The sequence below is a fragment of the Channa argus genome, chromosome 12 (genome assembly GCF_033026475.1).
Source record: "Channa argus isolate prfri chromosome 12, Channa argus male v1.0, whole genome shotgun sequence".
In the NCBI taxonomy this organism is placed as follows: domain Eukaryota; kingdom Metazoa; phylum Chordata; class Actinopteri; order Anabantiformes; family Channidae; genus Channa; species Channa argus.
In genome coordinates this window covers 3334079-3360509 of record NC_090208.1, presented here as the reverse complement: position 1 = coordinate 3360509, position 26431 = coordinate 3334079, and the positions used below count along the sequence as shown (strand labels likewise).

General features: G+C 38.2%; 2 protein-coding genes across 2 annotated transcripts; both read right to left on the bottom strand.

The window, feature by feature from the left end:
- Positions 1-3087: 3087 nt before the first annotated feature.
- On the bottom strand, positions 3088-13257 carry LOC137137011 (low affinity immunoglobulin gamma Fc region receptor II-like). Its single transcript, XM_067522867.1, has 8 exons — positions 13083-13257; positions 11412-11447; positions 10482-10745; positions 10160-10402; positions 9850-9975; positions 9196-9297; positions 6102-6188; positions 3088-3878 (listed from the first exon to the last, which is right to left on the bottom strand). Exons 1-8 carry the CDS (start codon positions 13204-13206, stop codon positions 3835-3837), a joined length of 1026 nt encoding a protein of 341 aa, XP_067378968.1. The 5' UTR covers positions 13207-13257; the 3' UTR covers positions 3088-3834.
- A 6232-nt stretch (positions 13258-19489) lies between these two features.
- LOC137137042 (selection and upkeep of intraepithelial T-cells protein 4-like) lies at positions 19490-25130 on the bottom strand. The gene is made up of 3 exons (XM_067522908.1): positions 23333-25130; positions 22020-22355; positions 19490-21647 (listed from the first exon to the last, which is right to left on the bottom strand). Exons 1-3 carry the CDS (start codon positions 23403-23405, stop codon positions 21298-21300), a joined length of 759 nt encoding a protein of 252 aa, XP_067379009.1. The 5' UTR covers positions 23406-25130; the 3' UTR covers positions 19490-21297.
- Between the last annotated feature and the right edge of the window lie 1301 nt (positions 25131-26431).

Genomic DNA, 26431 nt, shown 5'->3' with positions numbered 1-26431 from the left:
TCCTGATCTGAACATCTCTGTAAGAGCTGAAGCATGCAGTCTGCAGAAGACAGTCTTCAAACTGGAGACAGCTGGAGCAGTTTGCTGAAGATGAGTAGGACAAACAGTTGGCACATGAGAAATTACTTGTTTAAAGTCACTGTCTGTAATGGCAGTGCAACATGATGCTCCTGGCCATTTCTGACTGTTCTATTTCAAAGGTTTTGTCTACTCAACAGTAGGAAATGAGCAATGATGCATATCATTTACTTTAGTTAATTTCAGCTTAGTTCAAAGAAAACGGGATTCATAGGTTATTGGTCATAATCAACGTCAACCTATGTATGAGTTTCACACCACAAGTGCAAAATCATTACTCAAAATTAAATAGAATTAATTTAATATGGTTCAAATAAATGTTCTGAATGACATAAAAAAATCAAATCAAATCAATAATACCTCATAGTTGGAAATTTAAAAAATGTGGCCGTGGATATGAAATTTACCCAGTAGAATAAACGAGTTAGCAATCTGTTATTTATACTTACCCTTCATGATACAGGGTGGCTGGTTATTTGGTTGATTAATTTATTGGTTTCCCTTCAGAAAGCTTTTGTATAAGATATTTAGAATGCATTAATCTTTACAAAGGTGTAGAGATATTAGCAAGTGTAATGTGCATTTCCCTTCATTTATTCAGTAGTTTGTTATACATTGTTTTTTGTTTTTTGTAATATAGGAATACTTCCCTGTATTTATTAGTGCACGTTTTACCTTGAATATCAACTCAAAATATTAATTTATTTTTTCATTTTTTATGTTTGGAGGGTTTACATGATCATTTCAGTTCTAACAATGAATAAAATAATATCATGGTTAATCTTAATTTACATGTGCAGATGGTAACAAGGTTTACAGCTGCGCCAATACATTAAAAGAAAACAGTTATAACTGCCAAATAGATTTTCCATCCTTAAACCTGTGTCATCAGTTTGGTGAACGCTGAGATCAGTCCTCACATACGAAGTCATGTACAGATGTTCCTTAACTTATGTTCATACCTATATGTTACTGTGCATGTTTCATTGTGGAAGCATAATTAACCGTATCCTAATACTTGGACTCTTTCTGTAAAGTTGAAAACATCAACAGCATTTTTATTTACTTATACACCTTACTACAATTCACCATGTGTTAATGATCTTTGTAAACCTTATTGCAAAGTATTTATTAAGTAACATGGTAAAAAAAATACACAAGAATGATGAATAAACATTATTTTAACATCAGTTTAACATTATGTTTAATGACTGTAGTGCTATAATTTCAAATGCACACTCTCCAGCAGGTGGCAGAGGAAGGTGTTCATCTGAGTGGCCCAGCGCCGTATTAGTAAGTAGTTAAATTGCTGTTAGGATGTTTATCAGAAATCACAAGAACACACTCATTTAATGAGGGGATGGCTTGCAAATAACCCCATATGTCTGAATGGAGAACGGGTGTTTAGTCTGTTTTATATGAGTAAATTAAATAACTCTCGAGGCCACACCAGACAGTACAATAACAACAGGATGAACACACTCCAAGGGTTCCAGACAAGTCCCCAGCACAGAGCCAGTCTGCCTGATCAGTTTCTTCAGTTTATTAGCATCAGATGTTCTTCAAGATTTGCAACATGTTTCTTTCCTCAGAACGTAGTCTCCTCTGGCTCTGCGGACAGCTGCTGGTACATTTCCAGTGCAGTCTGATGTCAAGATGTAGTCAAGTTTTCAACAATACTGTCATATCTTTCTGTCCCCACCAGAAAGTGGGGCAACTACGGCACAGGAGGTAGAGCAGTTGTCCACCAACCCCAGGGTTGTTGGTTTGATCCCCGGCTCCTCCAGTCACATGTCAAAGTGAACCTCAACTCATTGTGTATTGGTCAATGAGAAGCAGTGTAAAGCACTTTGGGTACCAGTAAGGTAGAAAAGCGTTATATTACCACAGACCATTTACCCTTTTGTATTTCTAAAACAATAACCTCGTATGATCGTGGCCTCATAAGCCATCTGCTCCTATTAGCAGTACTTGCACACAGCATTTGCTCACTGGTGCATATCGAAGGTTATTGCTTCCTTGCTAGTGACCGACAACACACAGCACTGTAAGCAAGACGTCCCTGTGGAGAACAAGGTGGAGATGTGAACTGGACGAGAAAACAAAGCCCAGTGATAGGCCATTTGTAGACTTATATTCCAAACAGTTTTTGGTGACCTCGATATTGTTTTTGCAGAGCATGTTAAGCCAAATGCTGTTTGACAGACACTGAACGACCAGTTCATTGTTTCTTTATCTGTACCTTAAACGCAGGCTAGTAGCCGGAGTGGACATTTCCTCTTGTTTTGGAGTAAGATGGTTAACATTAAAGAAACACAGCGTAGCGTCCAGAGATGAGACGTGATCTGGGATACTAGAAAGAACTCAAGTAAAAAGTATTGACCTAAAAAAAATAAATCTTCACTATAAGTACATCTTCAAAACATTTCCTCATGTAAAAGTACTGGCTCAACAGTAAAAGTACTCCACTAACAAAAAACAATGTATTATTTAAACTCCTTGTTGTCGTTATAGCAAAACATGTACAGTAATTAAAAAATAAGGATTAAAGTTCGAGCCGATTTGAACCACTTTGTTATTGTCATTATAATTGTATTAAAAAAATAAAATTAGGTTTAAACCACCAGGTGGTGTTAATGTTTTTCTTGAACAACAGTGTGAAGACAAATGGAGCCAAACTACATGGTTCTTACTTAAGTTATAGCTTGTAACTATGGCAATTTTACAGCCCAAAATTCAATTGTTTTAATAACAAAAATAACCTTCATTGCTTAGACTTAAACCTAAAACAAATCTTTTTTTTTTCTTTTTTTTTATCCAGGACAATTTTAAACCACATCAAACTGTAACTTTTAGCATTGGAATTCCCAAAGGTTAAACAAATATTAACCAAACCTTTTGTCTTTTACTTTTGAACAATCATACAGGTACGTGGTATTTAGCGTGGTAAGTAACTCATATGTCAAAGAGTTTAAACTCTTGAAATAAACACAGAGACTCTTTACTTTGAAGCTTTTTCTGTTTAGTTTAGTTTCCAACCACAGTTGTGTCCATTATGTCAGTAGTTTCGCATGTTTATTCTTATGCTCTGAAGGAGACATGAATCGGTCAGCCACAACCACAATGGAACAAGTCAAACTTTCCACCTGACAGCGTGGTGAAAGCCACAGACAAACAAATGTGACCTAATATTTACTGATTCTCTAGACAATCAAAATCACTGTTGCAGAAAAAAAAAACTTGGCTGGGCACAAATGCACTCATTAAAGTTAACCAGGACATTTAAATACACAAAATGTATTTTTTGCATTTTTTAGATTTGTTTGCACAGGTCAAAACACAAAAATCAAACTCTGTTTCAGTCCAAAACAACCACACTGAGACCAAAAAGGCTACTGGATGGGGTCTGGTGAGGATGTGATTCTACTTCAATTACCCACAAATGGCAAGTTTTATCTAATTAGATGACAGCTCCTCTTTTTTTACCTTCAGCCGTGTTGTGTTTTCTAGATGTACATCAGCATCACCACTGCAACATTTGTGCAAACTACACGTTTGAAATTACCTTAGATTTGGTTGAAGCAGGTATTTACATTATTACATACCACTGAATTGACCGAAAGCATCTAAATTGTTTGTAACAGTTCCTATTATCTAAAAAAAGTAAGAACCAATCTGAGTAAAACAATGACATGAAGAAAAGATGTATGTATTTGGTATTTTGGTGTAAGGAGATGTTGTCAGTGGCATGAAGGTCTATCTCAGTGAAGAGTAGATGACCTCTGGTTCTGGTGGAGGATCTGAACACAAACACACAGAGTTCAAACGACATGATACAGTGTTGTAGAAAAGGTTAGTGGCTACAGGTTCGAACAACAGGCTGATCTTGGCTTTGGGATCCTCGTTCAAACTTTTTAGGAAACACATATCTCTGCACTGCTGTTAGTGCTGTTAGTGTTGCTCAGGGAAATTGCCTTCTTTAAAAATAGTTTAGATAATGTAGCTTTAAGGCAGGGACGAACCTAAAGACTAGTTGAGAGCTACAAAGAGTAATCTGTCACAGCCTGAAAGACGTAGCGAGGGCAAAACAGAGCAAGGACCTGGGAAACTGAACTTTAACCTGTCTCTGAAAGAGAGCGGACCCCCGCCTTCCTCAAATCAGGTCTTGGAAAGCTTAAGTCAACTTTGTCTAGATGAACAAAGTTTCCTTGTGACATGTAAATGCACATGGACACTGAACAGCTGACTTTGTAAGAGTAAATGATCAACACCCCCCCACTAGAGAACCAGTGGGGGGGGGGGAAACCTGATTAATACGTTTCCATGAGTGATTTCATGATGGTTGATCCAAATCTGCTTAAAGTCTAAGAAAATTTACAAAGATAATAATTTGTTGGAAAAATGTGTAAATGTATGTGCGACCAAATGGTAGAAATATTCATTGTATCCAAGTACTACTAATCTGCCTTTGTACCAGTTTCGACTTTGTAACATTTTGAAATGTATTCTTAGTATTTTATATCACACGACCTAATGCATACTTTGTTTACTTTATGATATTTACCTGGTAATCTCGTACACATAATTTTGGATTATGGAGAGTTTAGGATTTATCAATGATAAGATGATTATTCTTACTTTTGCTTACTCTGCAGAATAATCACAATCAGGTTCAGATCTGTCTTTAGTTCTAGAATTAATCCTTGTTTCTTTCACCAATACTTCCTGTGTCTAACATCGTTATTCATACCAAACTGTTTATTTTTTGATCTGTATATTGTCTGTATTATTTAATCACCTGTATTTACGTTAAAGGTCGACTTCACCATTTCTCAACTGGCTTTCTTTGGCTTTAGTTTAGGAGGTAAATGTACATTAATGCTTTTAAACTTCCCTCTGACTTACTTTTATTAAAATATTCCGCTGTTTTTAGCTTACAAACGCCTCTAGATGACATCAAAGCAAAGCTGACTTTAGGTAAGTCTTTGCCCACGTTTAATGAGTGCCAGCCGACCCACACTGGAACAAACCTGCTTGGATCAAATTCACAATTGGCTGAACAGTCATTAGGTGTGTGTCCAATTTTAGAACCTGGATAGTGTCGAGCCTACAGAGGAAACTGGAGCTGCTGTTTGCTTTCACCAGTGTGGAGCTCAAACACTCTTATACGGGACTGTATAGACAATGTTGTTCTTCTTGTGCTTAGGTGTTCTGTCTTTCGGGTGGACGAGTCTCTGTCTCAGGGTGTTAGTGGGCTTGAGGAGAACAGGCATGTGAGTTTTTTTTCCAAAATCACGAAGGGAACCAGCCAGTTTTTTTGGTCACTTAGTCTAATTTTCCATACTTTTTGCACTCATGCAGCCACATAGCTACACATTTTCACCTCCACGTTTCATGGTGGGTACTGTGCCATCACTTTGGTTGTCCTGGCCAGGTGCTCACCAAAAATGGTAAAGAAGGCGTTTAAGCTCATGAAAGTTATGAACAACACCACCCTCATTTGGCTCATAGCCGGGGGTAACGAGTCTAAAATAAAAATGGGTGATTGACCACCTGGTGCAAAAGTAACACCAGATGATGCATAAATAAAGCCAACAGGCTGCTCCACACCCTTTGCCACAGGATTTCCTACCTTAAAATAGATTTTTTTTACTTTGTCATAATGGATCAGTGAATGTAGTTTTATGGGGTAAACTTTGAACTTTTCGTTACATTTTCAACACAGTAAAATGTGTAAAAAGTAAAGGGGTGTAAATACTTTCAAAAGAACTGTAGATACAGTATCACACTCACTAAGCCTTTACCAGTTGACCCAGACTGACCTAACTGACCTATAACTAGAATAGACTCAGAGTGGAATTGAATGGTGGACCAGACCCAGTAAGATGACCTGAAACTGGAATAGAACGAGCTATAGATGCTATTGGGACATAGTTCACGTAGCCTACGTTAGTGACTAAGAAGAGGACAAAAAACATGTGCCCTGGTTCTGTCAAAGGAAATATAATAAAGAGCAGCTGTACCTGTGGTTCTGCTTGGTCTGATGACTATTTGTCCATAAGTGGCATCTGTTGTTTTCACTGCTGAGTAAACTGCAGCTGGATCACTCTCTGCAAAAGAAAATACTACAGCTAATACATTGATACCAGTTCTTAGTACATTTACTGTAAATATTAGCAATAACAGTAACCACAGTAATACCATTAGTACTACCATCATTGGTATGGCAAATAATCTCATTGTTTTCATGTAGTATTACACAGATATCTAGTAGGGGCTAAATAACTATTTTGTCACCTCTGCTGTAAACAACCCAAGACCAAATATAAATGGAGGTGGAAGAGGACAGGTATGTTTGTTTGTATTAAAATAAGCGGAGACGTTTTGCCAAAAGGTATAAAATTGACATATATACACGGCATCATCATTTATAGTGAGAGTTTTCAGCAGCTTCAGATCACAGTTTACTGTAACCACCAGGAGGAAGCTGCTGTGGTTTTACATGCAAAGTTCCAAATGTTTAAAATGACTAACTGATAAGTCTGTGCTGCCATCAGCATCACAACAACATTATTTTCTTGTCAACTTTCATCTTGCAACCTCTCAGATTGATTTCGGGCATCTAAACCCTGGTTTGAATTAAAGAAAAACACTGCCGACACATGAATGACTCAGGATTCAGCACCGGATGATGACAAAGACAAAGAGGAGCAGCTGTACCTCTTCTCTTTGGTTTGATGTTTTTGATGACGATTTGTCCATAACTGACGTCTCCTGTTCTCACTGCCGAGTAAACTGCAGCTGGATCAATCTCTGCATTAATGCAAGTACTAATCTGTAGCTACTGTTACAAGTACTACACTAACCACCGTGGTACCGGTTTTCAGTTTATATCTGAGTGTCTAAAACAAACAATAGCAGAAAACAAAAGTCGGGTGCAACAAAAAGATGGTTGTGTAAGTTTTTGACTTTAACACTAATCCTGATATGAAACATGAAAAGAACTAGGTCACATACACGAGGGAGGGGGGTTTTAGTAAATAAGCAGACTGCTGCAACCTATAGAAGTCAAGATTTGAAAAGACCTGTTCTCCAATGTAATGCATTACATTACAATGTGTTACAAAGTCTCAGTAAAAGTGTAAGATATATCACACAGTGATACTTGATATGCATAAAACAAGTATGACAGTCGATGTTTGTGTGTAGACTCCGCTTTAGTTTTTTAGTCAACAGTAAGCTATTTGTCAGCACTCTGACAGTGAAGCATACAGTTCCCGCTCACTAAATATGATAAATATGAAGGAGCAAAGCAATGTGGCTGCATGAGTGCAAAACGTATGAAAGCAAATACAAACCCTAAGCTTAAAAGGTCACTTTGAAGTATTTAAAAGACGGAGGTGGAGCAAGAAACTCCTCAGACCTTACAAAACATTTTAATAATGAAGTGAGTTCATTTATTTATGATCATGTTTGACAAACTAGATCTCAAAGATCTAGTTTCAGCACATGTACTATTCAGATGCATCCTCCATTTCTTTGTTGCTTTTTATTTCAGAGAAATGTGCACATCAATGTTCAGCTCTAGTGCTTTTATCAGAAACAGGAAAGTGGACGACCACAAAGCTGTTAGCATCGGTTTCAGATTCAGCACACGGTACAAACGTACAAGGTACAACTCACCCTGCTCAAGTACCATAAACCACAGTGTTTGAAAGGTTATAAACTAAAAACGATTTTGGCTGCGAAGCGTAAAGCATAAAGGGTCATCAAAGTGCATCAAATCTAAATGCAGATGCATATACTGCAAAGGATTAAGGTTAACAAACACTTTGTAATTCACAATAATAAGCTACATTAATAATAGACTATTTCTATAACACCTTTCGTGGACAAGTGTTTCAAATTGTGTGATGCAAGGATTGGTGTAATATGATCAAACTTCCAGCAGAGTCAGATAGCTACGAGAATACACAAGATAGCATCAAGAAGTTTAACTGAATCTTTGTGAGAGACAACACAGTTGTTAGCGGTTACACTTGATTGATCAGTTCAATGTCTGTTTTTAGCTGAACTTCTCCAAGCATCTCAAGCGTATCGGGGTTTAAAAGCAGAGAGCGTCCAGACATCCAGTTTTTTTACATCAAGAAGACATGTCCTATCTGTTCCACAGTTATCATCAATCCTCACAGAGACATATAACACACAGGGACATAATGCACTAACTATTTACTATTTGGCTCCCTGTTGGCTTACACAGCAAATTGTTATTACATTATTATAATCCGATTGTACTGGTTTCCCTGTTGTGGATGCAAAAATCATACGATCAAAGCATTTATGAGTGCTAATAATTCATTGTGATTGAACTTTTTTGGGGATTATTCACCACATTACCAAGATACAAATTTGGAATATAGACACGTGACACACTCACGTCATTCGAAGCCAGAGACTTCTAATTGTTTGCACTGGGACTTCACTTCATTTTATCTCTTTCTGTTCCACATATAATTTACTTTACAGAAAATGTCATGCAGCAGTGGCTTAGAAGAGAAGAAGAAAGAAATGCGCAGTCATCCAAATGACGAACCCCTCTGATAAACTTAATCCAGAATTTTAATGGGTATTATTCATGTAGATGTTCACAGGCTCCTCCCCTAAATAGATCATGTTCAAATTTGAGTCTAACCAGCTGATCCTGACATTATTGTGTTCAGTGAATCAATAAAGCTGTGATGTTGAAGCCCTACAATATCTTCTTCTTTTCCTTTCAGCTGTTCCCTTTCAGAAGTCTCCACAGCGAATCATGTGTCTCCATCTAACTCTGTCCTCTGCATCTTCTTCTCTCACACCAACTGACTTCATGTCCTCTCTCACTACATCCATAAATCTCCTCTTTGGTCTTCCTCTTTTCTCCACCCATTCCAACCTGCCTGCACTCGCCTCTTCACCTCTTTTCCACACTCTCAGTTGCTCTTCACCTCTATATCCTCTGGATATTATATTCCTCTGAAATATAATGTTTTTACATTCTGACTGTGACAGAATGACTGTGACATTGTCTCAAATGAAAATTACAATACAAACGAATAAAGCACAAAACGAGAACATTACCTCTGCTTTGTCTGGTTGGGTGGTGTTGTTTTTTATTCAAGATTTGGACGTCACTGTATATGATGTCATGTGTGGTGTCATCTTCAACTTTGACTTCACAAGCTGCAATGAACCAAGATCAACAGCAATGTCATTGACAATGTAACAACTATAAATTGCACTTGAAAGTTGAAATTTCTGAACCTTTTGGACATGTAAATAACAAATTCCAAAAAAATGAACATACAATACACAATTTGCAAAAGTATTGAAACAACTAAATCTATGTCATTTGTTTCTGTTGTACACTGAAGAAATTTTGCTTTCACATTTTCACAAATCCCATTAATTGACCTTACTTTTAGGGTACTTTAATACTTTTAGAGGGGATTATCTATATTTCTAATGTTGTGATATTTAAGTGTTATGCCTTTTGGCGTTGGTTTAGGACAGAAAGGTTGTCGTAAGTTAACCTACTCATGGCTGATCTGAATCCCAGCGCAATTGCTCCAGCTGTGTCCAGCCTCGGCGTTGCAGTGGTTCGAGATCAACAAGTTGTGCACAGATTCATTCAGCAGTGATCGAATCTACTGTGACTAGGTTCCCTAAGCTTCTTTCACATATGAGCTGCAGAACATGTCCAGAGCTGGTTCTCGGGTAGAGTATACTTCTTACCTTTAAGTTTCCTCTGAGTGCATCGCATCACAAGTAGAACCAACAGCATCAGTAGAACCAGACCACAGACGGATGCAACAGACAACAGCATCAAGGACAATGCAGTAGTTGCAGTAGTAGATTTGTCTAAAATGAATCATAAATTGTTAAGATCAATTACATTCAAATCAAAAAAGTTTAATAAAGTAGAAACTCCAACTGATTTTCTGTTCATTCTTTTGTACCATCTTCAACAGGTCTGTAAGATTGACCCAGTGCAGAAACCTGACAGCATCAACACAGGAAACAAACCAAAAATTACCCTCCTTACCTGTGACGTAGATCCAGCTGGGTGGAGACTCTCCATGACTGCTGATGTTACACTTGTAGAGGCCTTCATCAGACTTGGTAACATGGTGGATGGTCATGTGACCGGTAGGCTCAGTCCTGATGAGGGAGCCATCTTTATAGAAATCAGCTGGGAGCTTGGAGGAGTTCTTCATTGCACAGCGCAGCGAGACATCATGTCCCTCCATCACAGGGAGGACAGGACTCTGCAGGATCACTGCTCCACCTCAACACAGAGACAAACTACAGCATTTCATCCATTTCCACACAGCTTCATCAACACTAACTCCACAGTCTGATCTTACCAGTGACAGTGATGGTGATGCTGTTACTGGTTGATCCCTCTCTGGACTCACACCAGTAAACTCCACTGTCCAATGGGACGATGTGGCTGAGGTTACAGGAAGAACCAGCTGGTTTTCCCCAACGATCTCCACACTGTGTCCTCTGTCTTTTGGTTGTGTTCCTCCTCAGTGTCCATCCAGCAGATCTGTCGTCCTCCTCACAGCTCAGAGACACAGAGCCATGTTGAAACAGCTGAGAGAAGCTGGGACTCACAGTCAGACGAACTGTGGGGAATTCGGTTTTTATTTCATCAAATCGTTACAAATGGCCACAACAACACAAATCTTAGTCATAAAGTAAAAGTGGAACATTAGCTGCAGCTGGTGAATGAAAAATGACCAGATTTTGGTGGATCAGATGTTATGTGACCAGTGATGGTCTGAGAAAAGTCATTTAAAAAGCATTTGAGACTGGGTGATGCCGCATGATATTCACTTATGAAAACAGCATAACAAGCAATAGGAAAAAAGAAGAACCAGTATATGATGGCTGCCAATTACAACTCACCTGTCTGTTAGTAAATGTGGTCCTGGGTTTTTCAGCCAAACACCCTTTAAACTTCACACCCACTGAAACCCTGATGATATCACTAGAACATATTCAGTCGTTTCTTTTTCTTCACCCACCATGGTCACATGGTCTTTGACAGTGTTATGAGAACCAGGCATGAATCAGGACTAAGAAAGTCATGTTTTGTTCTTGTTCTGTAAGTTCAGGGGTCATTAGTCCGCATGTTGTTGGGGGTTCAGTGTCTTGCCCAGGATCCTCGACATGTGGTCAGGAAGAGTGGGGTGTAAACCTCCAACCCTACGGTTGGTGGGCGGCCACTCTACCAACTGAGTCCCTGCCACCCACCAGGACTAAATCTTACTGTGTAAAAGTTCACTGACCTTGGTTTGTTGTGCAGCACAGCAGTGAGGTCACATCTACAGACAAATGAAAGTCAAGGTGTTTTATTTATTTATGCTTTTATTTCAGTCTATTACATTTTTTTGAAAATCTTCCCTGAGAATAAAAAAAAAGCAACTACAACAAAATCATCATTAACAGCAAACTGAAGAAACTTTTTTACATATATTTGTGTGTATATAAGTTCATATACAAAACAACACACTGCAATAATGTAGTACTGTCCACATCCTCGATACAGTTTTCATTAAAGCATCAATTCAAGTTGAGCTAGAAATTTCCTTATAGAGTCATGATTGCAAACAGACTTTTTTGTTTCCTATTTATTTATTTATGTATTTTTGGTTTTCATGTTTCACTCTGAACAAAACTACAGGACACTTGTCCAGATGTGTCGTGCTTTAGGTTACATGGTAAGCACAGAGTGTTTCATGTGTAAATAATTTAAATTGGTTTTCCATACTTTCCATAGTCAGTAATAACAAAATAATATTATTAAAAAGAAATGATAAATCTAAACCCCTTTGTTAGCTGTTGTTACACAGTACGTACAACAAATAAGGGCTGTAATTTAAAGTGCAGCCTCTCACCCTCTTCTTATTTATAGTTACACAGTAGTTACATCATAAATATTCACAAATATAATGTAATACTTAATAAGTACCCTTAACTACAGAGTACTTCCACTGTAGGTATTTTTCTTCTTCTCATCTTGTTTCCCTGTTATTCCCCAAACTTTGATTATTGTTATCAAGTAACAACTAATATATATCTATAGGTACTGTGGAGGTTCACCATCGCTGTACTTACCCTGTAGGTTTTGTGCTGTAATCTAAAGCTCTAACAACAACTTTCTTAAAGCACTTGGAAAAAATTATGACCAACAGCTTCAACAGCTTATTAATTTTGTGATTATGAAAAAAATGTTAGTTATATTAAAAGTTTATCTTTTTAAACCTGAGTTCTTGACTGTCATTTCCTGTATTATGACATGCAATTTACATTTTATTTGTATTATAATAGTCGAAACTAAAAACAACCTCTGACTTAGATACATTAACGGTAGATCATTGTGAGGAAAAGGTAAAATATAATACAGTGCTACTCTTATCTTTTACAGAGCAATCGTAGGATGTGATAACAGCCCACGGCCATTTCTAGAATTCCACATACAAGTTTTCTTATATTAGGAAACAAAAATACTTTTCTTATAATGTATATTTTCTTTGCTCTTTTTTCCAAATAATTGCATATAATTTGAAACCTATTTTTTCTTGTAAATAATAAATGGTGACATTCAGACCTTTTATTGTATTAATATTATCTTTTTATATTGTGTGTAGACGCCACAGGCACCTTGTACGTCTGTGAAGCCTGGTGTCAAATCTTTTGCCTCCCTACCACTAAAATGCTGACAACGATCATAAAGGATGTTTTATGTATTTCTTATATTTTAAGCAGGTTGTTTTTATTTCATCTTCATCTAATACTGTTTTTCTTTCACATTACTTTGCAGATTTTGATTTGTTACCTTTTTTCTTGATGTTGATCTGTATCGTGTTTTAATTTTAATTTTATCTGACCAGCACTCGTCATCAACTCACTTAACATTCGTTAGCTCTACGTATTCATATCATGCAGAGTGTACTTACAGAGGAAAAACTGAAGAGATGTTGGGTCCATTGTACGACTTGATGTGAGATCATCAGATGTTTGGTCAAAGAAGGTCAAAGCAGTTAGTCCCACTTCCTTCCTCCTTCTATGGTAACCTGGCATTTCATTTTCTCTCCAGCAGTTGGCAGGAATGAGCTCATTTACTTTAATTCACAGAGGGTTTATCTGTGTGAATCAACTGACACTGTGAACGTATTTAATAATACTTTCTCAAATCAGCCCAGCTAACGTGGGACTGATGGGCAACTTCTCTGACTCCTGATCCACAAGCCTGTCTCCTAAAATGTACCTTTATATGCAAGTCAACTGCAACCACAAAGTCCCTTCCCCCAAATAAAAGTACAGTTTCATTAGTTTAACATGTATGTTTTAGGAGATCGAGCAGGTCAAGACACATAGCAACCTGAGCCTGAGGAGACATAGACAGATTCTCTCACATTCTCTTCAAAAAACAAACCAAACATACATCACATTACATAAATGTAGACACACAATCACATCAATCTGTCTCAACTACAGATGAGTCCATTTCGACCCAACAAAGAAATGTAAACATGAAACACCACCATCGATAAACCACAGCCAGATAACAACCCATTAACAGACACATAACATTTTAGAATGAAAAAAATAATAATACCTTATATGTGTCTTTCTTGTCCTGGGTCCATTTTGGAATCTGCATATTAAACCCTCTCAGTTCTTCAGCTCCAGACAGGCTGATTCAAAAGCAGCTACAGCAATTTATTCAAATATTTGTTGTACAGAAATGTATTTTTCGGATGACAGAGTAGTTGTGTTCCACTTTTCAAGTGGGCATTAAACAATGAGGAAATGAAACACCCCCTGGTTACTATTTAGTGCACTACATCCACACACATCCTAATTCACTCATTCACCACTGATATCAGTATGATTTTCAATTCTTATTACAGATGTAAAACATAGGAAAACAACATGTACAAAGATCAGGTGCAGCGTTGAGAGGTGAACCTTCATGGACATAAACAGCAAATAGTGTTTCATTCTTCAAATCATGTTAATGAGACAGCAGCCACACACTTTTGCGGCTCTTCACAGTGTTAAAACATCTACATCTTTCTTTGAAAAGGCAGTAAACAAAGGCACGATTTAGAGAATTCGTTGCATTTGCTGAAATAAAATTTAGTCAACAAATAACTGAAGTTTGTATTTAGTTGTTATTAACAATGTTAAACATATATATTCTAGCTACACACTGGGGGTTAAGATTTTAATTTAATTGATTTTAATTGTTCAAATGTGAACAAACTGCTTTACTGATGCAACACGACGAGACAGTTCTGTTTCCTCCAGCTGTGAGGTTGAAGGAAACAGCATCATCTAAGGGCAACAAAGCTACACTGCACTGACCACAAACCTGGTAGCTCAGATGTATGTTAGTGTAACATTTCCTCTTCCTCATTTCATTCTCTTTTCCTTTAACAGGCTTTTCCTCATTGACTTTACAACATTTTCATGCAAGTTCAATGTGCACATTTGCAAGAAGCAAATTGTCACATAATAACATTAACATCACCAGTAATGTTGTCAAATGTGACCAATCATTTTCAGTGGTTTGGAATATTGGTTTCATTTTATTAAATCATCTTAAGTCAATGACAAATGCAAAAACACCATTGTCCCATTGGACAGTGGAGTTTACTGGTGTGAGTCCAGAGATGGATCAACAAGTAACAGCATCACCATCAGCTTTTCAGCTTTTATTTGAAGGAATTTACATTTCAGTATTTTAAACAACATAGAACATAGAACCTTTTGTAGCAGAACCCAAAGTTGATCTGTTCCAAAAGTACTGAATGAAGTGACTAACAGGTGTTTCTTGTAATGCATATGTATCCTGGAAGATTGAATAAAAAAACGAATGGTTTTAAATGACTAATTTACAAAGAGCAGCAGAATGAATTCAGAGATGCACAGAAACATTTTGTATGTAGCTGAAGAAGACAGTGATTCAAAACACACTGTCAACTCAACAAAATTCTTCACAGAGAAAAAAGTGGAAGCTTTTAGACTGACACCAGACTCTTAATGCAGGTAAACATGTATTTCATCCACTGAAGAGGGAATTAAAAAGAAAACCCTTCAAAAATAAATTACAACTTATCAAAAAGATACCAACAATTTGATAATGTCTATGAATCACAGGCTTGATGCAGTTATTGAAAACAAGGAACATGCAACCAAATTTTACCTTTTGTTTGTATGGAAGCAATACAATGTGGGTGATACAGAAGCTGCTATGTTTTATAATATTTATTGTATCAAAGTGTAACATACCATCAAATTAAAGCTAAAATTCTTTAGTGTACAGCAGAAATAAATGACAAAGATTTTGGTATTTCGATAGGTTTGTGTGAACCTTGTTGTTTAATTAATTCTGGTGTCTTCAGTTTGAAAAAACTGAGACAAACCATTGCAGAGAGGTTTTAGAATGAAATGGTGGCAGGATGTGAACACACAGCAGCACATGTGTGCAGCCACAGGCAGGTGATGGTGGTGACAAACTGAGCGCTTTTACCTAAACTGGTAATTCAGTAGTTGACTTCAGTTTAATAATTTCCTAAAATGATGTTTGAAAAGAGACTTTAAATCAAAAGTAGGTTGAATGGAGACTGACTCTGAGATGCTATATATATATATATATATATATATATATATATATATATATATATATATATATATTGTATGTATGTATTCTCCTTTTTTTTTTACTCCAAATAGCTCTGAAGACATGATTTAAATAAACAGGTGATCTTTGGCAGAAATAAATCATCTGGCTAACAATAAACAAAGCCATACATTTGTAATATTAGTAATGATTTGGTCAGTTCTCCTTGTATTGAAAGTCTGCTCAGGGCTCCACAGACACATCAGAGGTTAAGAATGATGAGCTTTGGTCTTGAACCAGCTGGAACCACTAGAGGGAATCATAACAATAACTGAGCTAAGTTGATGAAGTGAATGTGGAAGTAATGTGGCTCTGTCATCTTTCTTCACGATCATTTCTCAAATGGAATAAACTCATCAATCACACAACCAGCGCAGAGATTTCTTCAAAACTGTCCACATCTTCGATACAGTTTTTAATAAAGCATCAGTTCAAGTTGAGCTAGAAATTTCCTCATAGAGTCATGATTGCAAACAGACTTTTTTGTTTCCTATTTATTTATTTATGTATTTTTGGTTTTCATGTTTCACTCTGAACAAAACTACAGGACACTAGTCCAGATGTGTCGTGCTTTAGGTTACATGGTAAGCACAGAGTGTTTCATGTGTAATTAATTTAAATTGGTTTTCCATACTTTCCATAGTCAATAATAACAAAATAAATATTATTAAAAAGAAATGATAAATCTAAACCCCTTTGTTGTTACACAGTACGTACAACAAATGACGGCTGTAATTTAAAGTGCAGCCTCTCACCCTCTTCTTATTTATAGTTACACAGTAGTTACATCATAAATATTCACAAATATAATGTAATACTTAAGAAGTACCCTTAACTACAAAGTACACTGTAGGTATTTTTCTTCTTCCCCAAACTTTGATTATTGTTATCAAGTAACAACTAATATGTATCTATAGGCACCACGGAGGTTTACTGTCGCTGTACTTACCCTGTAGGTTGTGTGCTCTAATCTAAAGCTTGAACAACAACTTTCTTCAAGCACTTGGAAAAATTATGACCAAGAGCTTCAACAGCTTATAATTTTGTGATTATGAAAAAAGTGGTATTTATAATAAAAGTGTACTTGACTGTCATTTCCTGTATTATGACAAAACTAAACTAAACTTACAGTATATAAATTAACAGTAGATATTAGAGGAGAGCAATCATAGGATGTATTAACACTATATAACAGAAAACAAAGTTTTCTTATATTAGAAACACACACTGCCAATAAATTAAATACTTTTTACTATTGTCTTTGCTCTTTTTTCCAAATAATTGCATATTATTTTAAACCTATTTTTACTGTAAATAGTAAATGGTGTAATGTATACATTTTATTGTAGTTTTTGCCAATTTGATATTGTGTGTAGACGCCAAGAACTATTTAAACTCAAAAAGGATGTTGTAGTTTTCTTTCTATTGTCAAATCTTTTACCTCCCTACAACTTGCTGACAATGATCATAAAGGATGTTTTATGTATTGTTTTTATTTCATCTTGTTTAATATACTGCTCTACTGTGACCAATATGTTTTTAACATTAGATACTCAACAAAAAGTCCTGTTTTTTCTTTCACAATGCTCTGCAGATTTTGATTTGTTACCTTTTTTCTTGATGTTGATCTGTATCTGACCAGCACTCGTCATCAACTCACTTAACATTCTTTAGCCTTTTTGCCTTCTGCATTAAAAATTCCCCTCGCTTCTTCAGCTCCAGACAGGCTGATTCAAAAGCAACTACAGCAAATCTATTCAAATATTTGTTGTACAGAAATGTATTTTCCTTTCTTATAACAGGCGTAAAACATAGGAAAACAACATGTACAAAGATCAGGTGCAGTGTTGAGAGGTGAACCTTCATGGACATAAACAGCAAATAGTGTGTCATTCTTTAAATCGTGTTAATGAGTCAAAATTTAGTCAACAAATTAGAGAAGTTTTTATTTAGTTGTTATCAACAATATTAAACATATAAGGCTTTTTTTCTCCTCATGTGACATCACAACCTGCTCAACACTGACTGAAAATACAATGAATCTTTGCTTGTAACCTGCTGAGTTTTCACGAGTTTTCATGAGATTTTCATGAGATTATCACGAGATTATCACAGTCTCCACATATCAGCATATCAGCTGATATGTGTTGCCTCCAAAGTGGTTCAGACTGTGCAGCAGGGGACAGGAAATTCCTCACCTCTCCACTAAATCACCACATCAGGAGGGTTTGTGTTGATTTGTGTGGTCTCTACAAGTCACCAGTTTTCACATAAGATAAACATGGACTTACACTGGGTGCAGATGCTGATGCAGACCTTTTTATTTTTCCACTCTGTGTTGAATTTTCCAGTGCCTTGTAGTGGTTTGAAGACATTTGGATAAGAAGGGAGACCCAATGTTCACGAGATCTTTGAATCAGTTTATCCTGTTTAAATCTCGTTTGTACTGTCTAACATCCTTGACAGTGTTTTGTAAGTCAGCTTCAATTACAGTTTTATTTCTTATTGTTTTATTTTTAGAATCTTTTAAACAAAGTTCTTCTGATCGTGTTCTGATCCCGCAATGTGTGAAACACTGGTACATCTGTATCCCCAGCTGGGGGGTCACACACACACACAGAGTTATAAAAGTTATATAAGGTTAGAGGAAATTCACAGATTGGGGATCATGAACAACAATGGGCCACTGGGCACCGACAGATAAAGCCACCCCCTCCTCAAAAGTCCCGACAATACAGAACTCTGAAAGAAAAGGTGCAGAGGGAAAGAGACTCATTGAGACTGGGATGTCAACCAGATTAGTATGTGAAAAGCTTTAAGGGCTTAGAAGAAATGTTTAATCTCATACTATTCCAAACTGGGTTTTTTAAAAACTTTATCTGATTATTGTGTCTTCAAGATTCAAGATGCCCTCCACTCTGAATGTCACACAGTAAGTAAAATGAGAATTGACAAAAAATAGAAATGAAATAAAATACACATAAAATAAAAATAAGAGTAATGTTGTTTATTGTATCATCTGATTCCATTTGACCTTCCTCCAAAGCATCAGGAGCATGCACCCAACATACAGCCAGCAGAAAAAAACTCTGAGTCGAAGGAGGAGTTTGTCTCTGAAGCTCAAAACAGTGCAGATTTTGTGCTTTGCTTAGGAGGGAAGGGTTTATAATTATGGATAATGATTTTCTGGAAAGTAAATGAAAGGGAACGTGACAGGAAACGTAATGAGCAAATCATTCTAAAACATAAATGAGGTTATAGATAATAATTTTACATCAGGAGCCTGTTTCACAGTTAGAATCCAAACAGCCATCCACACTGTACATTCTGATTAGTTAACCTGACTTAAAAAAAGCATGCAAACTGAGATCTACTTACAAATGCTTATTATGTGTAGTACGCTAGCCCTTTAGTATACACAACCAAAAAAACTGTGTACAGTACTTAAAATGTACTTATGGTGTACTCAGTAAGTTAAAATAAAAATTAGAAAAAAAATTATAATTTGACTTTTACCTGAATCTCAGCTGAGAAAGAGTCAAACAACAAGCTGTTGTCATCCGGTCATAACTGCATAAGCTGATCTGATTCCTACCCGCCCTGTTCAAGCCGCCCTGTTCTTTGGTGCCATCTACCTGTGACAATCTCAGGGGACAGACAGGGGACAAAACAGCAGTCCAGTAAATGGGGAATAGATGTCCTCAACAGGACAATGCTACAGAAAGAGAAATAAGCAAACAGTTGATCACAGTTGGCTGGTGGGGAGAAAGGCAAAGTAAAAACAGATGTGTGGGGGAACAGTGTCTGGTACAAAGACCGGACGTCTGGTGGATAATTCTGTAATTTGTTTAGATGTTACTTTTAAAGCATAACATTCTTATTGTACATATAAAATCTGCATTGCTTTTAAATGTTTTAACCCTTCAAATGCCAGTTTGTTGCCTCAGTGCTACTGTTTGCTATTGGGTTTTTAATAGCACAGCCGGAGAATCGTAACTGATTAACAACAGCACGGATTATTATGCATTGTTATGTTTGTGCAGGGGAAAAAAAGTAGATAAAATTCCCACTCAGCGTGTTCATGGCCAAACGTGGCCAGCTACTGTTTGCTTTTGCAAATTGTAGAAGAGAGCGGCTGGTTTTCCTTCGACGACTGTAGCTGCCATCAACCTTGTCTGGGTCATCCACACCGCCTCTGCACCTAGTCCAGGTTTGCTGCAGGATTCCTCTTTCCCTGTGGTTTGGGATTAAGAATCACATTCACATGTTTCCCCTCTAGCTGCATTTTTGACCACTTCCACATGTGATTTGTTTTTTTAACATGTGCATCAAAGCCAAGTTTGCCTGGGACAAGCCTGGGAAAGTTCAATAGCCGGCATCAACAGAAATTCCCTTCAACTTGTATATCGAACAGAAAAGCAATGATAGTTTTGTATTATTTCATTCTTATTATTATGTTGTAAAGCTCTGTCTTGTTGGTCGCACAAGGCAGCATCTTTCATACAATAAGAATGCAGCTGTGCAGCATCACACAAACACTGAACACTTCTTCCTTATGACAAGTGATAAACATCAAATTTTGGAAATGGTTGCAGTGCTGAGATCATGTTCATTTACTCAATGTAAATATGAGAAAAACTTAGATTCTTTTTTTTTTTAGTTACATTAGCTTGTAGCACAGAATTTTTAATCATTCCTTGTGTTTTTTTTCTCCTTCAAGACAAACACATGCGCTTTCTAAACATCTGAGTCTTTATTGTGATATATATCCATATTGCTATATGAAATTTAGCTCCTAAAGTTGCATTACATTCTCTGCATCATGTCAGTGCTTCACAGTCGTGACGTTTGCAAAATGCTTCTTCCAAAAATGTGAGTGTTTTTTTCAGTGGACCTACCTCCTCAGTGTAACTGATGATTTAAGCCTGAAATAAGAACTGGTGGAATATAAATTTACACTGGATGTAGATGCTGATTTGAACTGTGGTAAGAGCCAAGTCAGATTAATTTACATGAGGGTTTCAGAGCTTTGCATGATGGATCAAAGCAACAGTGGTTGCAATGCAATTCTGGTTTCATGTGGGGTTTGTACTTGTGCTGTTTTACACAGTGATGTTACAAAAAAAAAAACATTTGGAGAAGTTTCATCCAGTTTACTTCAAACATATCTTGGATATAACTGAATCCAGATTATGTGTGATTTAAACTGTTTGATCTGAGTGAAAATAAAAGATAAAAGATCACACAGAGGAAAAAGTGGTGGTACTTTCTTACTAAAAGAGTGTCTTCACAAATTGGTGAATCCAAAGTGACTTTTAGATAAAAAGAAACCTGTGGAATAAATCAAATGATGAACATTAGTCTGAAGCTAGTTGATCCTGACTCACAGCACAAAGTCATTGTCTTTGGTGGGTTTTTGCTTTTAGTTTTCCATCTTTGTGTAACAGCAGCAGGACACAAGGATTCAGGAGTAAAGAGAAGTTTCAAGTTGGCTCTTGATCAGCTGCTTCATCAGGAAGAGAAACGTCTGAGTTTTTCTTAAAATGGCCGTTACATTTTCTGTGGGTCACACAAACAATACCAACAATACCAACAAGAATCACACTAACAAACACAGTCAGCACCAGTTTAAGATGTCTGTACTTGTCTCCTACATCCTTGTTTCTCCCATCCTTGTCTCCTCCATCCTTGTCTCCTCCATCCTTGTCTCCTTTATCCTTGTTTCCTCCATCCTTGTCTCCTCCATCCTTGTCTCCTTTATCCTTGTTTCCTCCATCTTTGTTTCCTCCATCCTTCTTTCCTCCATACTTGTCTCCTCCATGCTCAGCAGCACCTGTAAGAAGAGAATGAGATGTGAGGTGTGAGGTGTCATGTAGGTGATGAATCCATTTCCTCTTCAAACTCCTGTCAGACATTATCTACTGCACTTTGATCCCATCACTCATAGCAGCTGTTTGCTACAAAGTCTCATCAGCAACATCTTTAGAAAACACCAACATCTGATCTGTGATGGTTCACTCTCACATCAACAACCAGGAAGCAGCTTCACCTCTGATCCACACACACACACACACACACACACACACACACACACACACACACACACACACACACACACACACACACACACACACACACACACACACACACGCGCGCGCGTACACACACACGCGCGTACACACACGCACACACACGCTGCACACACCTGAATCTGTGACTGTCAGGGTGACGTTTGCGATGGACTGAGGTGGTGGTTTTGTCTTGTTGTTTCTAACACGACACTCATATGTTCCAGTGTCTTTGATGGTGACGTTCTTCAGAATCACAGAAACTTCTCCGTCCTTCATCTTTGGATCTCTCAGCTCCACTCGGTTCTTAAAAGATGGATGTGAAGTGCTGCAGTCATTCTTCCCATGTCTGCAGACAAAGACGTCTTCTTCCAAGTCCTGTCTCCTCCACTCTAACAGTTCGATGTCTCCACCTCTGTGATGACACTGAAGAGTAACATTATCTCCAGTCTTCACTGTGATCTGTTGTTGGTCTGAACAAAAACCATAAAATCCAGATCAAAACACAAAGTAAACATCAGTAAAACAGTTGATGAGGTCAAAGTCATCAGTTCTACTGAATCTGTGAAGCCTCAGTTTTCCTTCAACTACCAGTGAATTGTTCATTAGAAATAAACATCAGTCGTGAATGAAGAACTTCACATTAAGCAAAGTGAAACAGTGAAACCTGCAGATTAGACTGTTACTTTCTTGTACTAGTGAAGTCATTATTCTAAACGTGTGTAATGTCAGATGGGGACATGTGAGACCTGGACACATTCATATTCACACACTGCTCCATGCTGCAGCTTGGGATCTGATGGACAAAGTGGGATAAAAAAATCATGTGCAGATTTTCAGACTGAACTAAAACACACGTGTCACATTAGCCTGGTAACAAGAAGTGGGTCATTAACTGTGTCTGTGAAGCAGAGCCAGGGTTAAAGTTTTTTCTTCATGTGAAAGGGGCAGAGCTGCAGACGGCATCGTGTGAATTATGATCGAATGACATGAGGAAACAATATCAAACTGTGATGTGAACAATGAGAGCACACAACAAAATCTGGAGAAACTCTACATCATTTTTGAAATAAGTGCAGGTATTAGTGTCTCGCTGAATTATCATTTCTTTTCTATTTTTATTGATAACAAACACATTGTGAATATGCAAATGACATTAAAATGACAATGTGTTAAACATTCAAATGATTCTAAGACAAAGCAGCAAAACCTCATTTTTGAAAAGTTTGAAAAAGTGGAATCTCATCATTATGTCAAATATGAATATATACTATAATAGCTGTGTAATATAAATCTGTTGGTTTGGTCTGTGCACAGTATTGTCTTTTATGCAAACACCTTAACTTGTAAAGTAACTAAAACTCCCAAATAAAAGGAAGTAAAAGTAGCTTAGAGTTGTACTTAACTACAGTATTTGATCAAACATAACAGCAACAACCAAAGTTCTCACCTGCAAACGTCAGAAAAAAGAAGCATAAACATGTGAAAACAGCCACTGATGTTCCAGATGTTGATGAAGCCATGAGAGCAGCTGCTGCTGTCGGAGCTGAAACTACAGCTGATGCCTCCAGTGACAGAGCAGTGTAGCACAGAGGTTTTTATTGGGTAAAAAAGTGGGAGGGGAACTTTATGAGAGTTGGATTTTCCCGGCATCGCTGCATCCAGATTATTTCAGATAGTCAAGGAAATTAGAACGTGGGAACTACCTTTCTTCCCTCTCTGTGTTTGAACACACACAGTGGCTCCAGAAGTTGAAAGTATGAGAGCAGCGTTTTTTAGACATTTTCTCAGTCTTGTGTGAACCTGCTGCTGATTTGTCTGCACAGTCATGTTACTGCACACTGAGCCTCTGAGCCCAACACGAATAACTAGTGTCTCTAATGTTTCCTATGATCTGCACGAGCGTCTCACCAGGAGACCATGGAAATACATGTCTGCACTCATGGACACAGAGCTCAGGATGTCACATGATTATATCTGTGTGTGCTGCCATGATGGCAGGAGTAGAAAAAGTCACTAGATTAAAGATTTCTCACCCTTACTTTACCCCTGCAGTGCTTTCAGGATGATTGACACAGCTGGAACAGGCAGTGTTTATTTCTCCTGGTGGTTAGAAGCGGATTCAGGAAAGAACTAGGAAACAAGGTAAATGTTGTCAAAGCAGATTGTAAAAATGCTGCCATGTACTGATGGTTATCAGCAGCTTATCTCTGTGACTGGAGTGTCAATAAAACATGAGAGAACTTAGAGTTCAGGGTGAAACACAGCAAGGTGAGGATCAAGTCCAGCTAAGTCTGAACTTTAAGAACTGGCTGCTAGTGTCTTATTTACTTATCTGGCAAAGCTGACAGGAAAATAGAAAAGTGACGGGGGAGTGTGGTGAATCATGAGCTCTTTAATAATTACAGATCATGATCCTCTTTCTTTAATCTCACATTTTCTCTTTGAGCTGCTTTGATGTTTTGTACCAACAACCTGTAAAGCGTTTCAGTTTCCTGAGCAGTGACAGGAAGCTGCCAGCAGAAGGAAGCACGTTAACATCTCTGCACCAAATGCACACACAGTGATGACACCGGTCATTAATACTCGGCAGGGCATCAGCAACTGTCACTGACTAAAACAGGAGCAGATGGAACAGAATTTCTCACTGGATCCAGATAACTTTGCTGTTTAAGTCCAGACAGACTCTCAGGTATGTGCAGTTTATACTTACCTGCAGCCTGCATGTTTCTTTGCTGCAGAAAAGCTCCTCATCTGACCTACTCTGTGGAAAAATACTAAGTGTAAAATAGGCGGAGCTGTTGTTCACGTCGTGCTGTTGGCGACTGTGCAGGCCTAAATAAACCCAGTGCCACTTTCATGTGTGTGTTGGCAGAGGAGGATTGAATGAAAGCTGAGATGAAGTCATTGCTTCTGGATGGAGGATGAGTGTGGGGGGGTTGTGGGCTCATAAAAATGCATCATAAGTAGTAATGAGTGATTTGAAACCGGACATTTAATATTAGGAGCAGTCGCTCTTGCAAATGTCACAATGAGCAGCACAATGACCAATAAGGTGAAACAAAGGAGGAAAAAATTCAGTTTATTAGATTTTGTTGGAACAAAACAATGAGAACATAGTTGTAGCATGTAAAATGTGTGTACGTGTTTGATAAGATTCTTTTCACCGTGGACAATATGAAAACTGGATTTTAACCGTTTCAGAGCAGCTACAACATTGAACTGTGTTTCGAAATGTCGGTCTGTTCAAACTGTGTACACGTTTTCACGCAGTTGCAAGAAACAATCAAACTTTTGGAAAACGAACTAAGCAAAAAAAAATGAACTTATCTTGGGGTTTTCCAACGTTGCCACCACACAAGCGAAGCACCTCGCAGCTCTTAATACCTCGAGCTACATGGAACAAACAGTTTCTATCCACCCAGCTGTTTGTTCAGTGACCCAGGACACCGATGACACGCTGCCGTGGTCTGGCCCTGTTGCTACTGCTGGAATAGCGATGCCAACCCGCGGCCTTCTGGCCCTGTCGGATGACCAACGGCCTGTCCCGACACGGGCCTGCTCCTCGCCGCTGACACAGGAGGCCTGGATTACGGCTAAAAGGAGACATCGGACTACACCTGCTGCAGCTAATCTTGTCAACCAATCCATTGGACCACCTTCCCCGGTCCAGATGGAGAACCGTTTCACTGTTCTTGAAGAGCTGGAAAGTCCGACTTCCCCGGCGGCGGTTCCCTGTGACTCCCTGCCTCGTGAGATACCACACGGCTCCACCTCCCGCGGGCAGCGCGGTCGGGGCCTGCTGCCGGGGCCTCGCCAGACCAGACGTGCCACCGCCACCAACACTGTGCCTCCAGAGAGGAATCCACATGCTCCTCCTCGGCGCACCTCTCCACCGCAACGTCCTCCCGGTCCGACCATGCTAATTATTGGCGACTCCATCGTTAGAGACGTCCGCTTAAAATCAGCTAAAACGTTTTGCTTTCCTGGAGCCACAGTCACTGACATAGCGGAGAAAATTCCAAACCTGATTGAAAAACATCCTACAGCAACAAAAGTAGTGATACACGTTGGCACAAATGACACCAAACGCCAACAGTCTGAGTTGCTGAAACGTGACTTCGTGTCATTTTTCAACTCACTGCAGATTTTCCACCAAAGACGGTTCTTCATTTCCGGCCCAATTCCCACGCTGGGTCGCGGTGTTGGCTGGTTCTCCAGACTCCTCAGCCTGCACACATGGCTTCAACCACAAGTCTCCGCACACGGACTCTTTTACGTAGACAATTTCAATCTTTTCTGGGATCGTCCTCAGTACTTCAAGCAAGATGGACTGCACCCGAACTTTCCGGGATCCCGGATGTTGACTGAGAACATTGTCCACAGCATCTCAGTCTCCGGAGACTGACTGACCATTGAAAACACCTGTGGCTCTGATTTGCTCACCTGTCCTGCATCCTCCGCTCCAACACCCGACAACATCCACAGGTATAAACAGTCCGAGATATTTCTAGAATCTGACGTTACCAACAGACAAAATGCAGCTCTT

What these genes read in the sequence shown, in the direction of transcription:
- LOC137137042 (XM_067522908.1), bottom strand. Translation starts at nt 23,405, where the DNA reads ATGGCTTCATCAACATCTGGAACATCAGTGGCTGTTTTCACATGTTTA. An exon ending in CTTTTTTCTGACGTTTGCAG is followed by an intron (nt 22,356 to 23,332) that starts GTGAGAACTTTG and finishes GTTTTTGTTCAG; the next exon opens with ACCAACAACAGATCACAGTG. An exon ending in CCTGACAGTCACAGATTCAG is followed by an intron (nt 21,648 to 22,019) that starts GTGTGTGCAGCG and finishes CTCTTCTTACAG; the next exon opens with GTGCTGCTGAGCATGGAGGA.
- LOC137137011 (XM_067522867.1), bottom strand. Translation starts at nt 13,206, where the DNA reads ATGCCAGGTTACCATAGAAGGAGGAAGGAAGTGGGACTAACTGCTTTG. An exon ending in CATCACCATCACTGTCACTG is followed by an intron (nt 10,403 to 10,481) that starts GTAAGATCAGAC and finishes CTCTGTGTTGAG; the next exon opens with GTGGAGCAGTGATCCTGCAG. An exon ending in CCCAACCAGACAAAGCAGAG is followed by an intron (nt 6,189 to 9,195) that starts GTAATGTTCTCG and finishes TTTCTTTTGCAG; the next exon opens with AGAGTGATCCAGCTGCAGTT.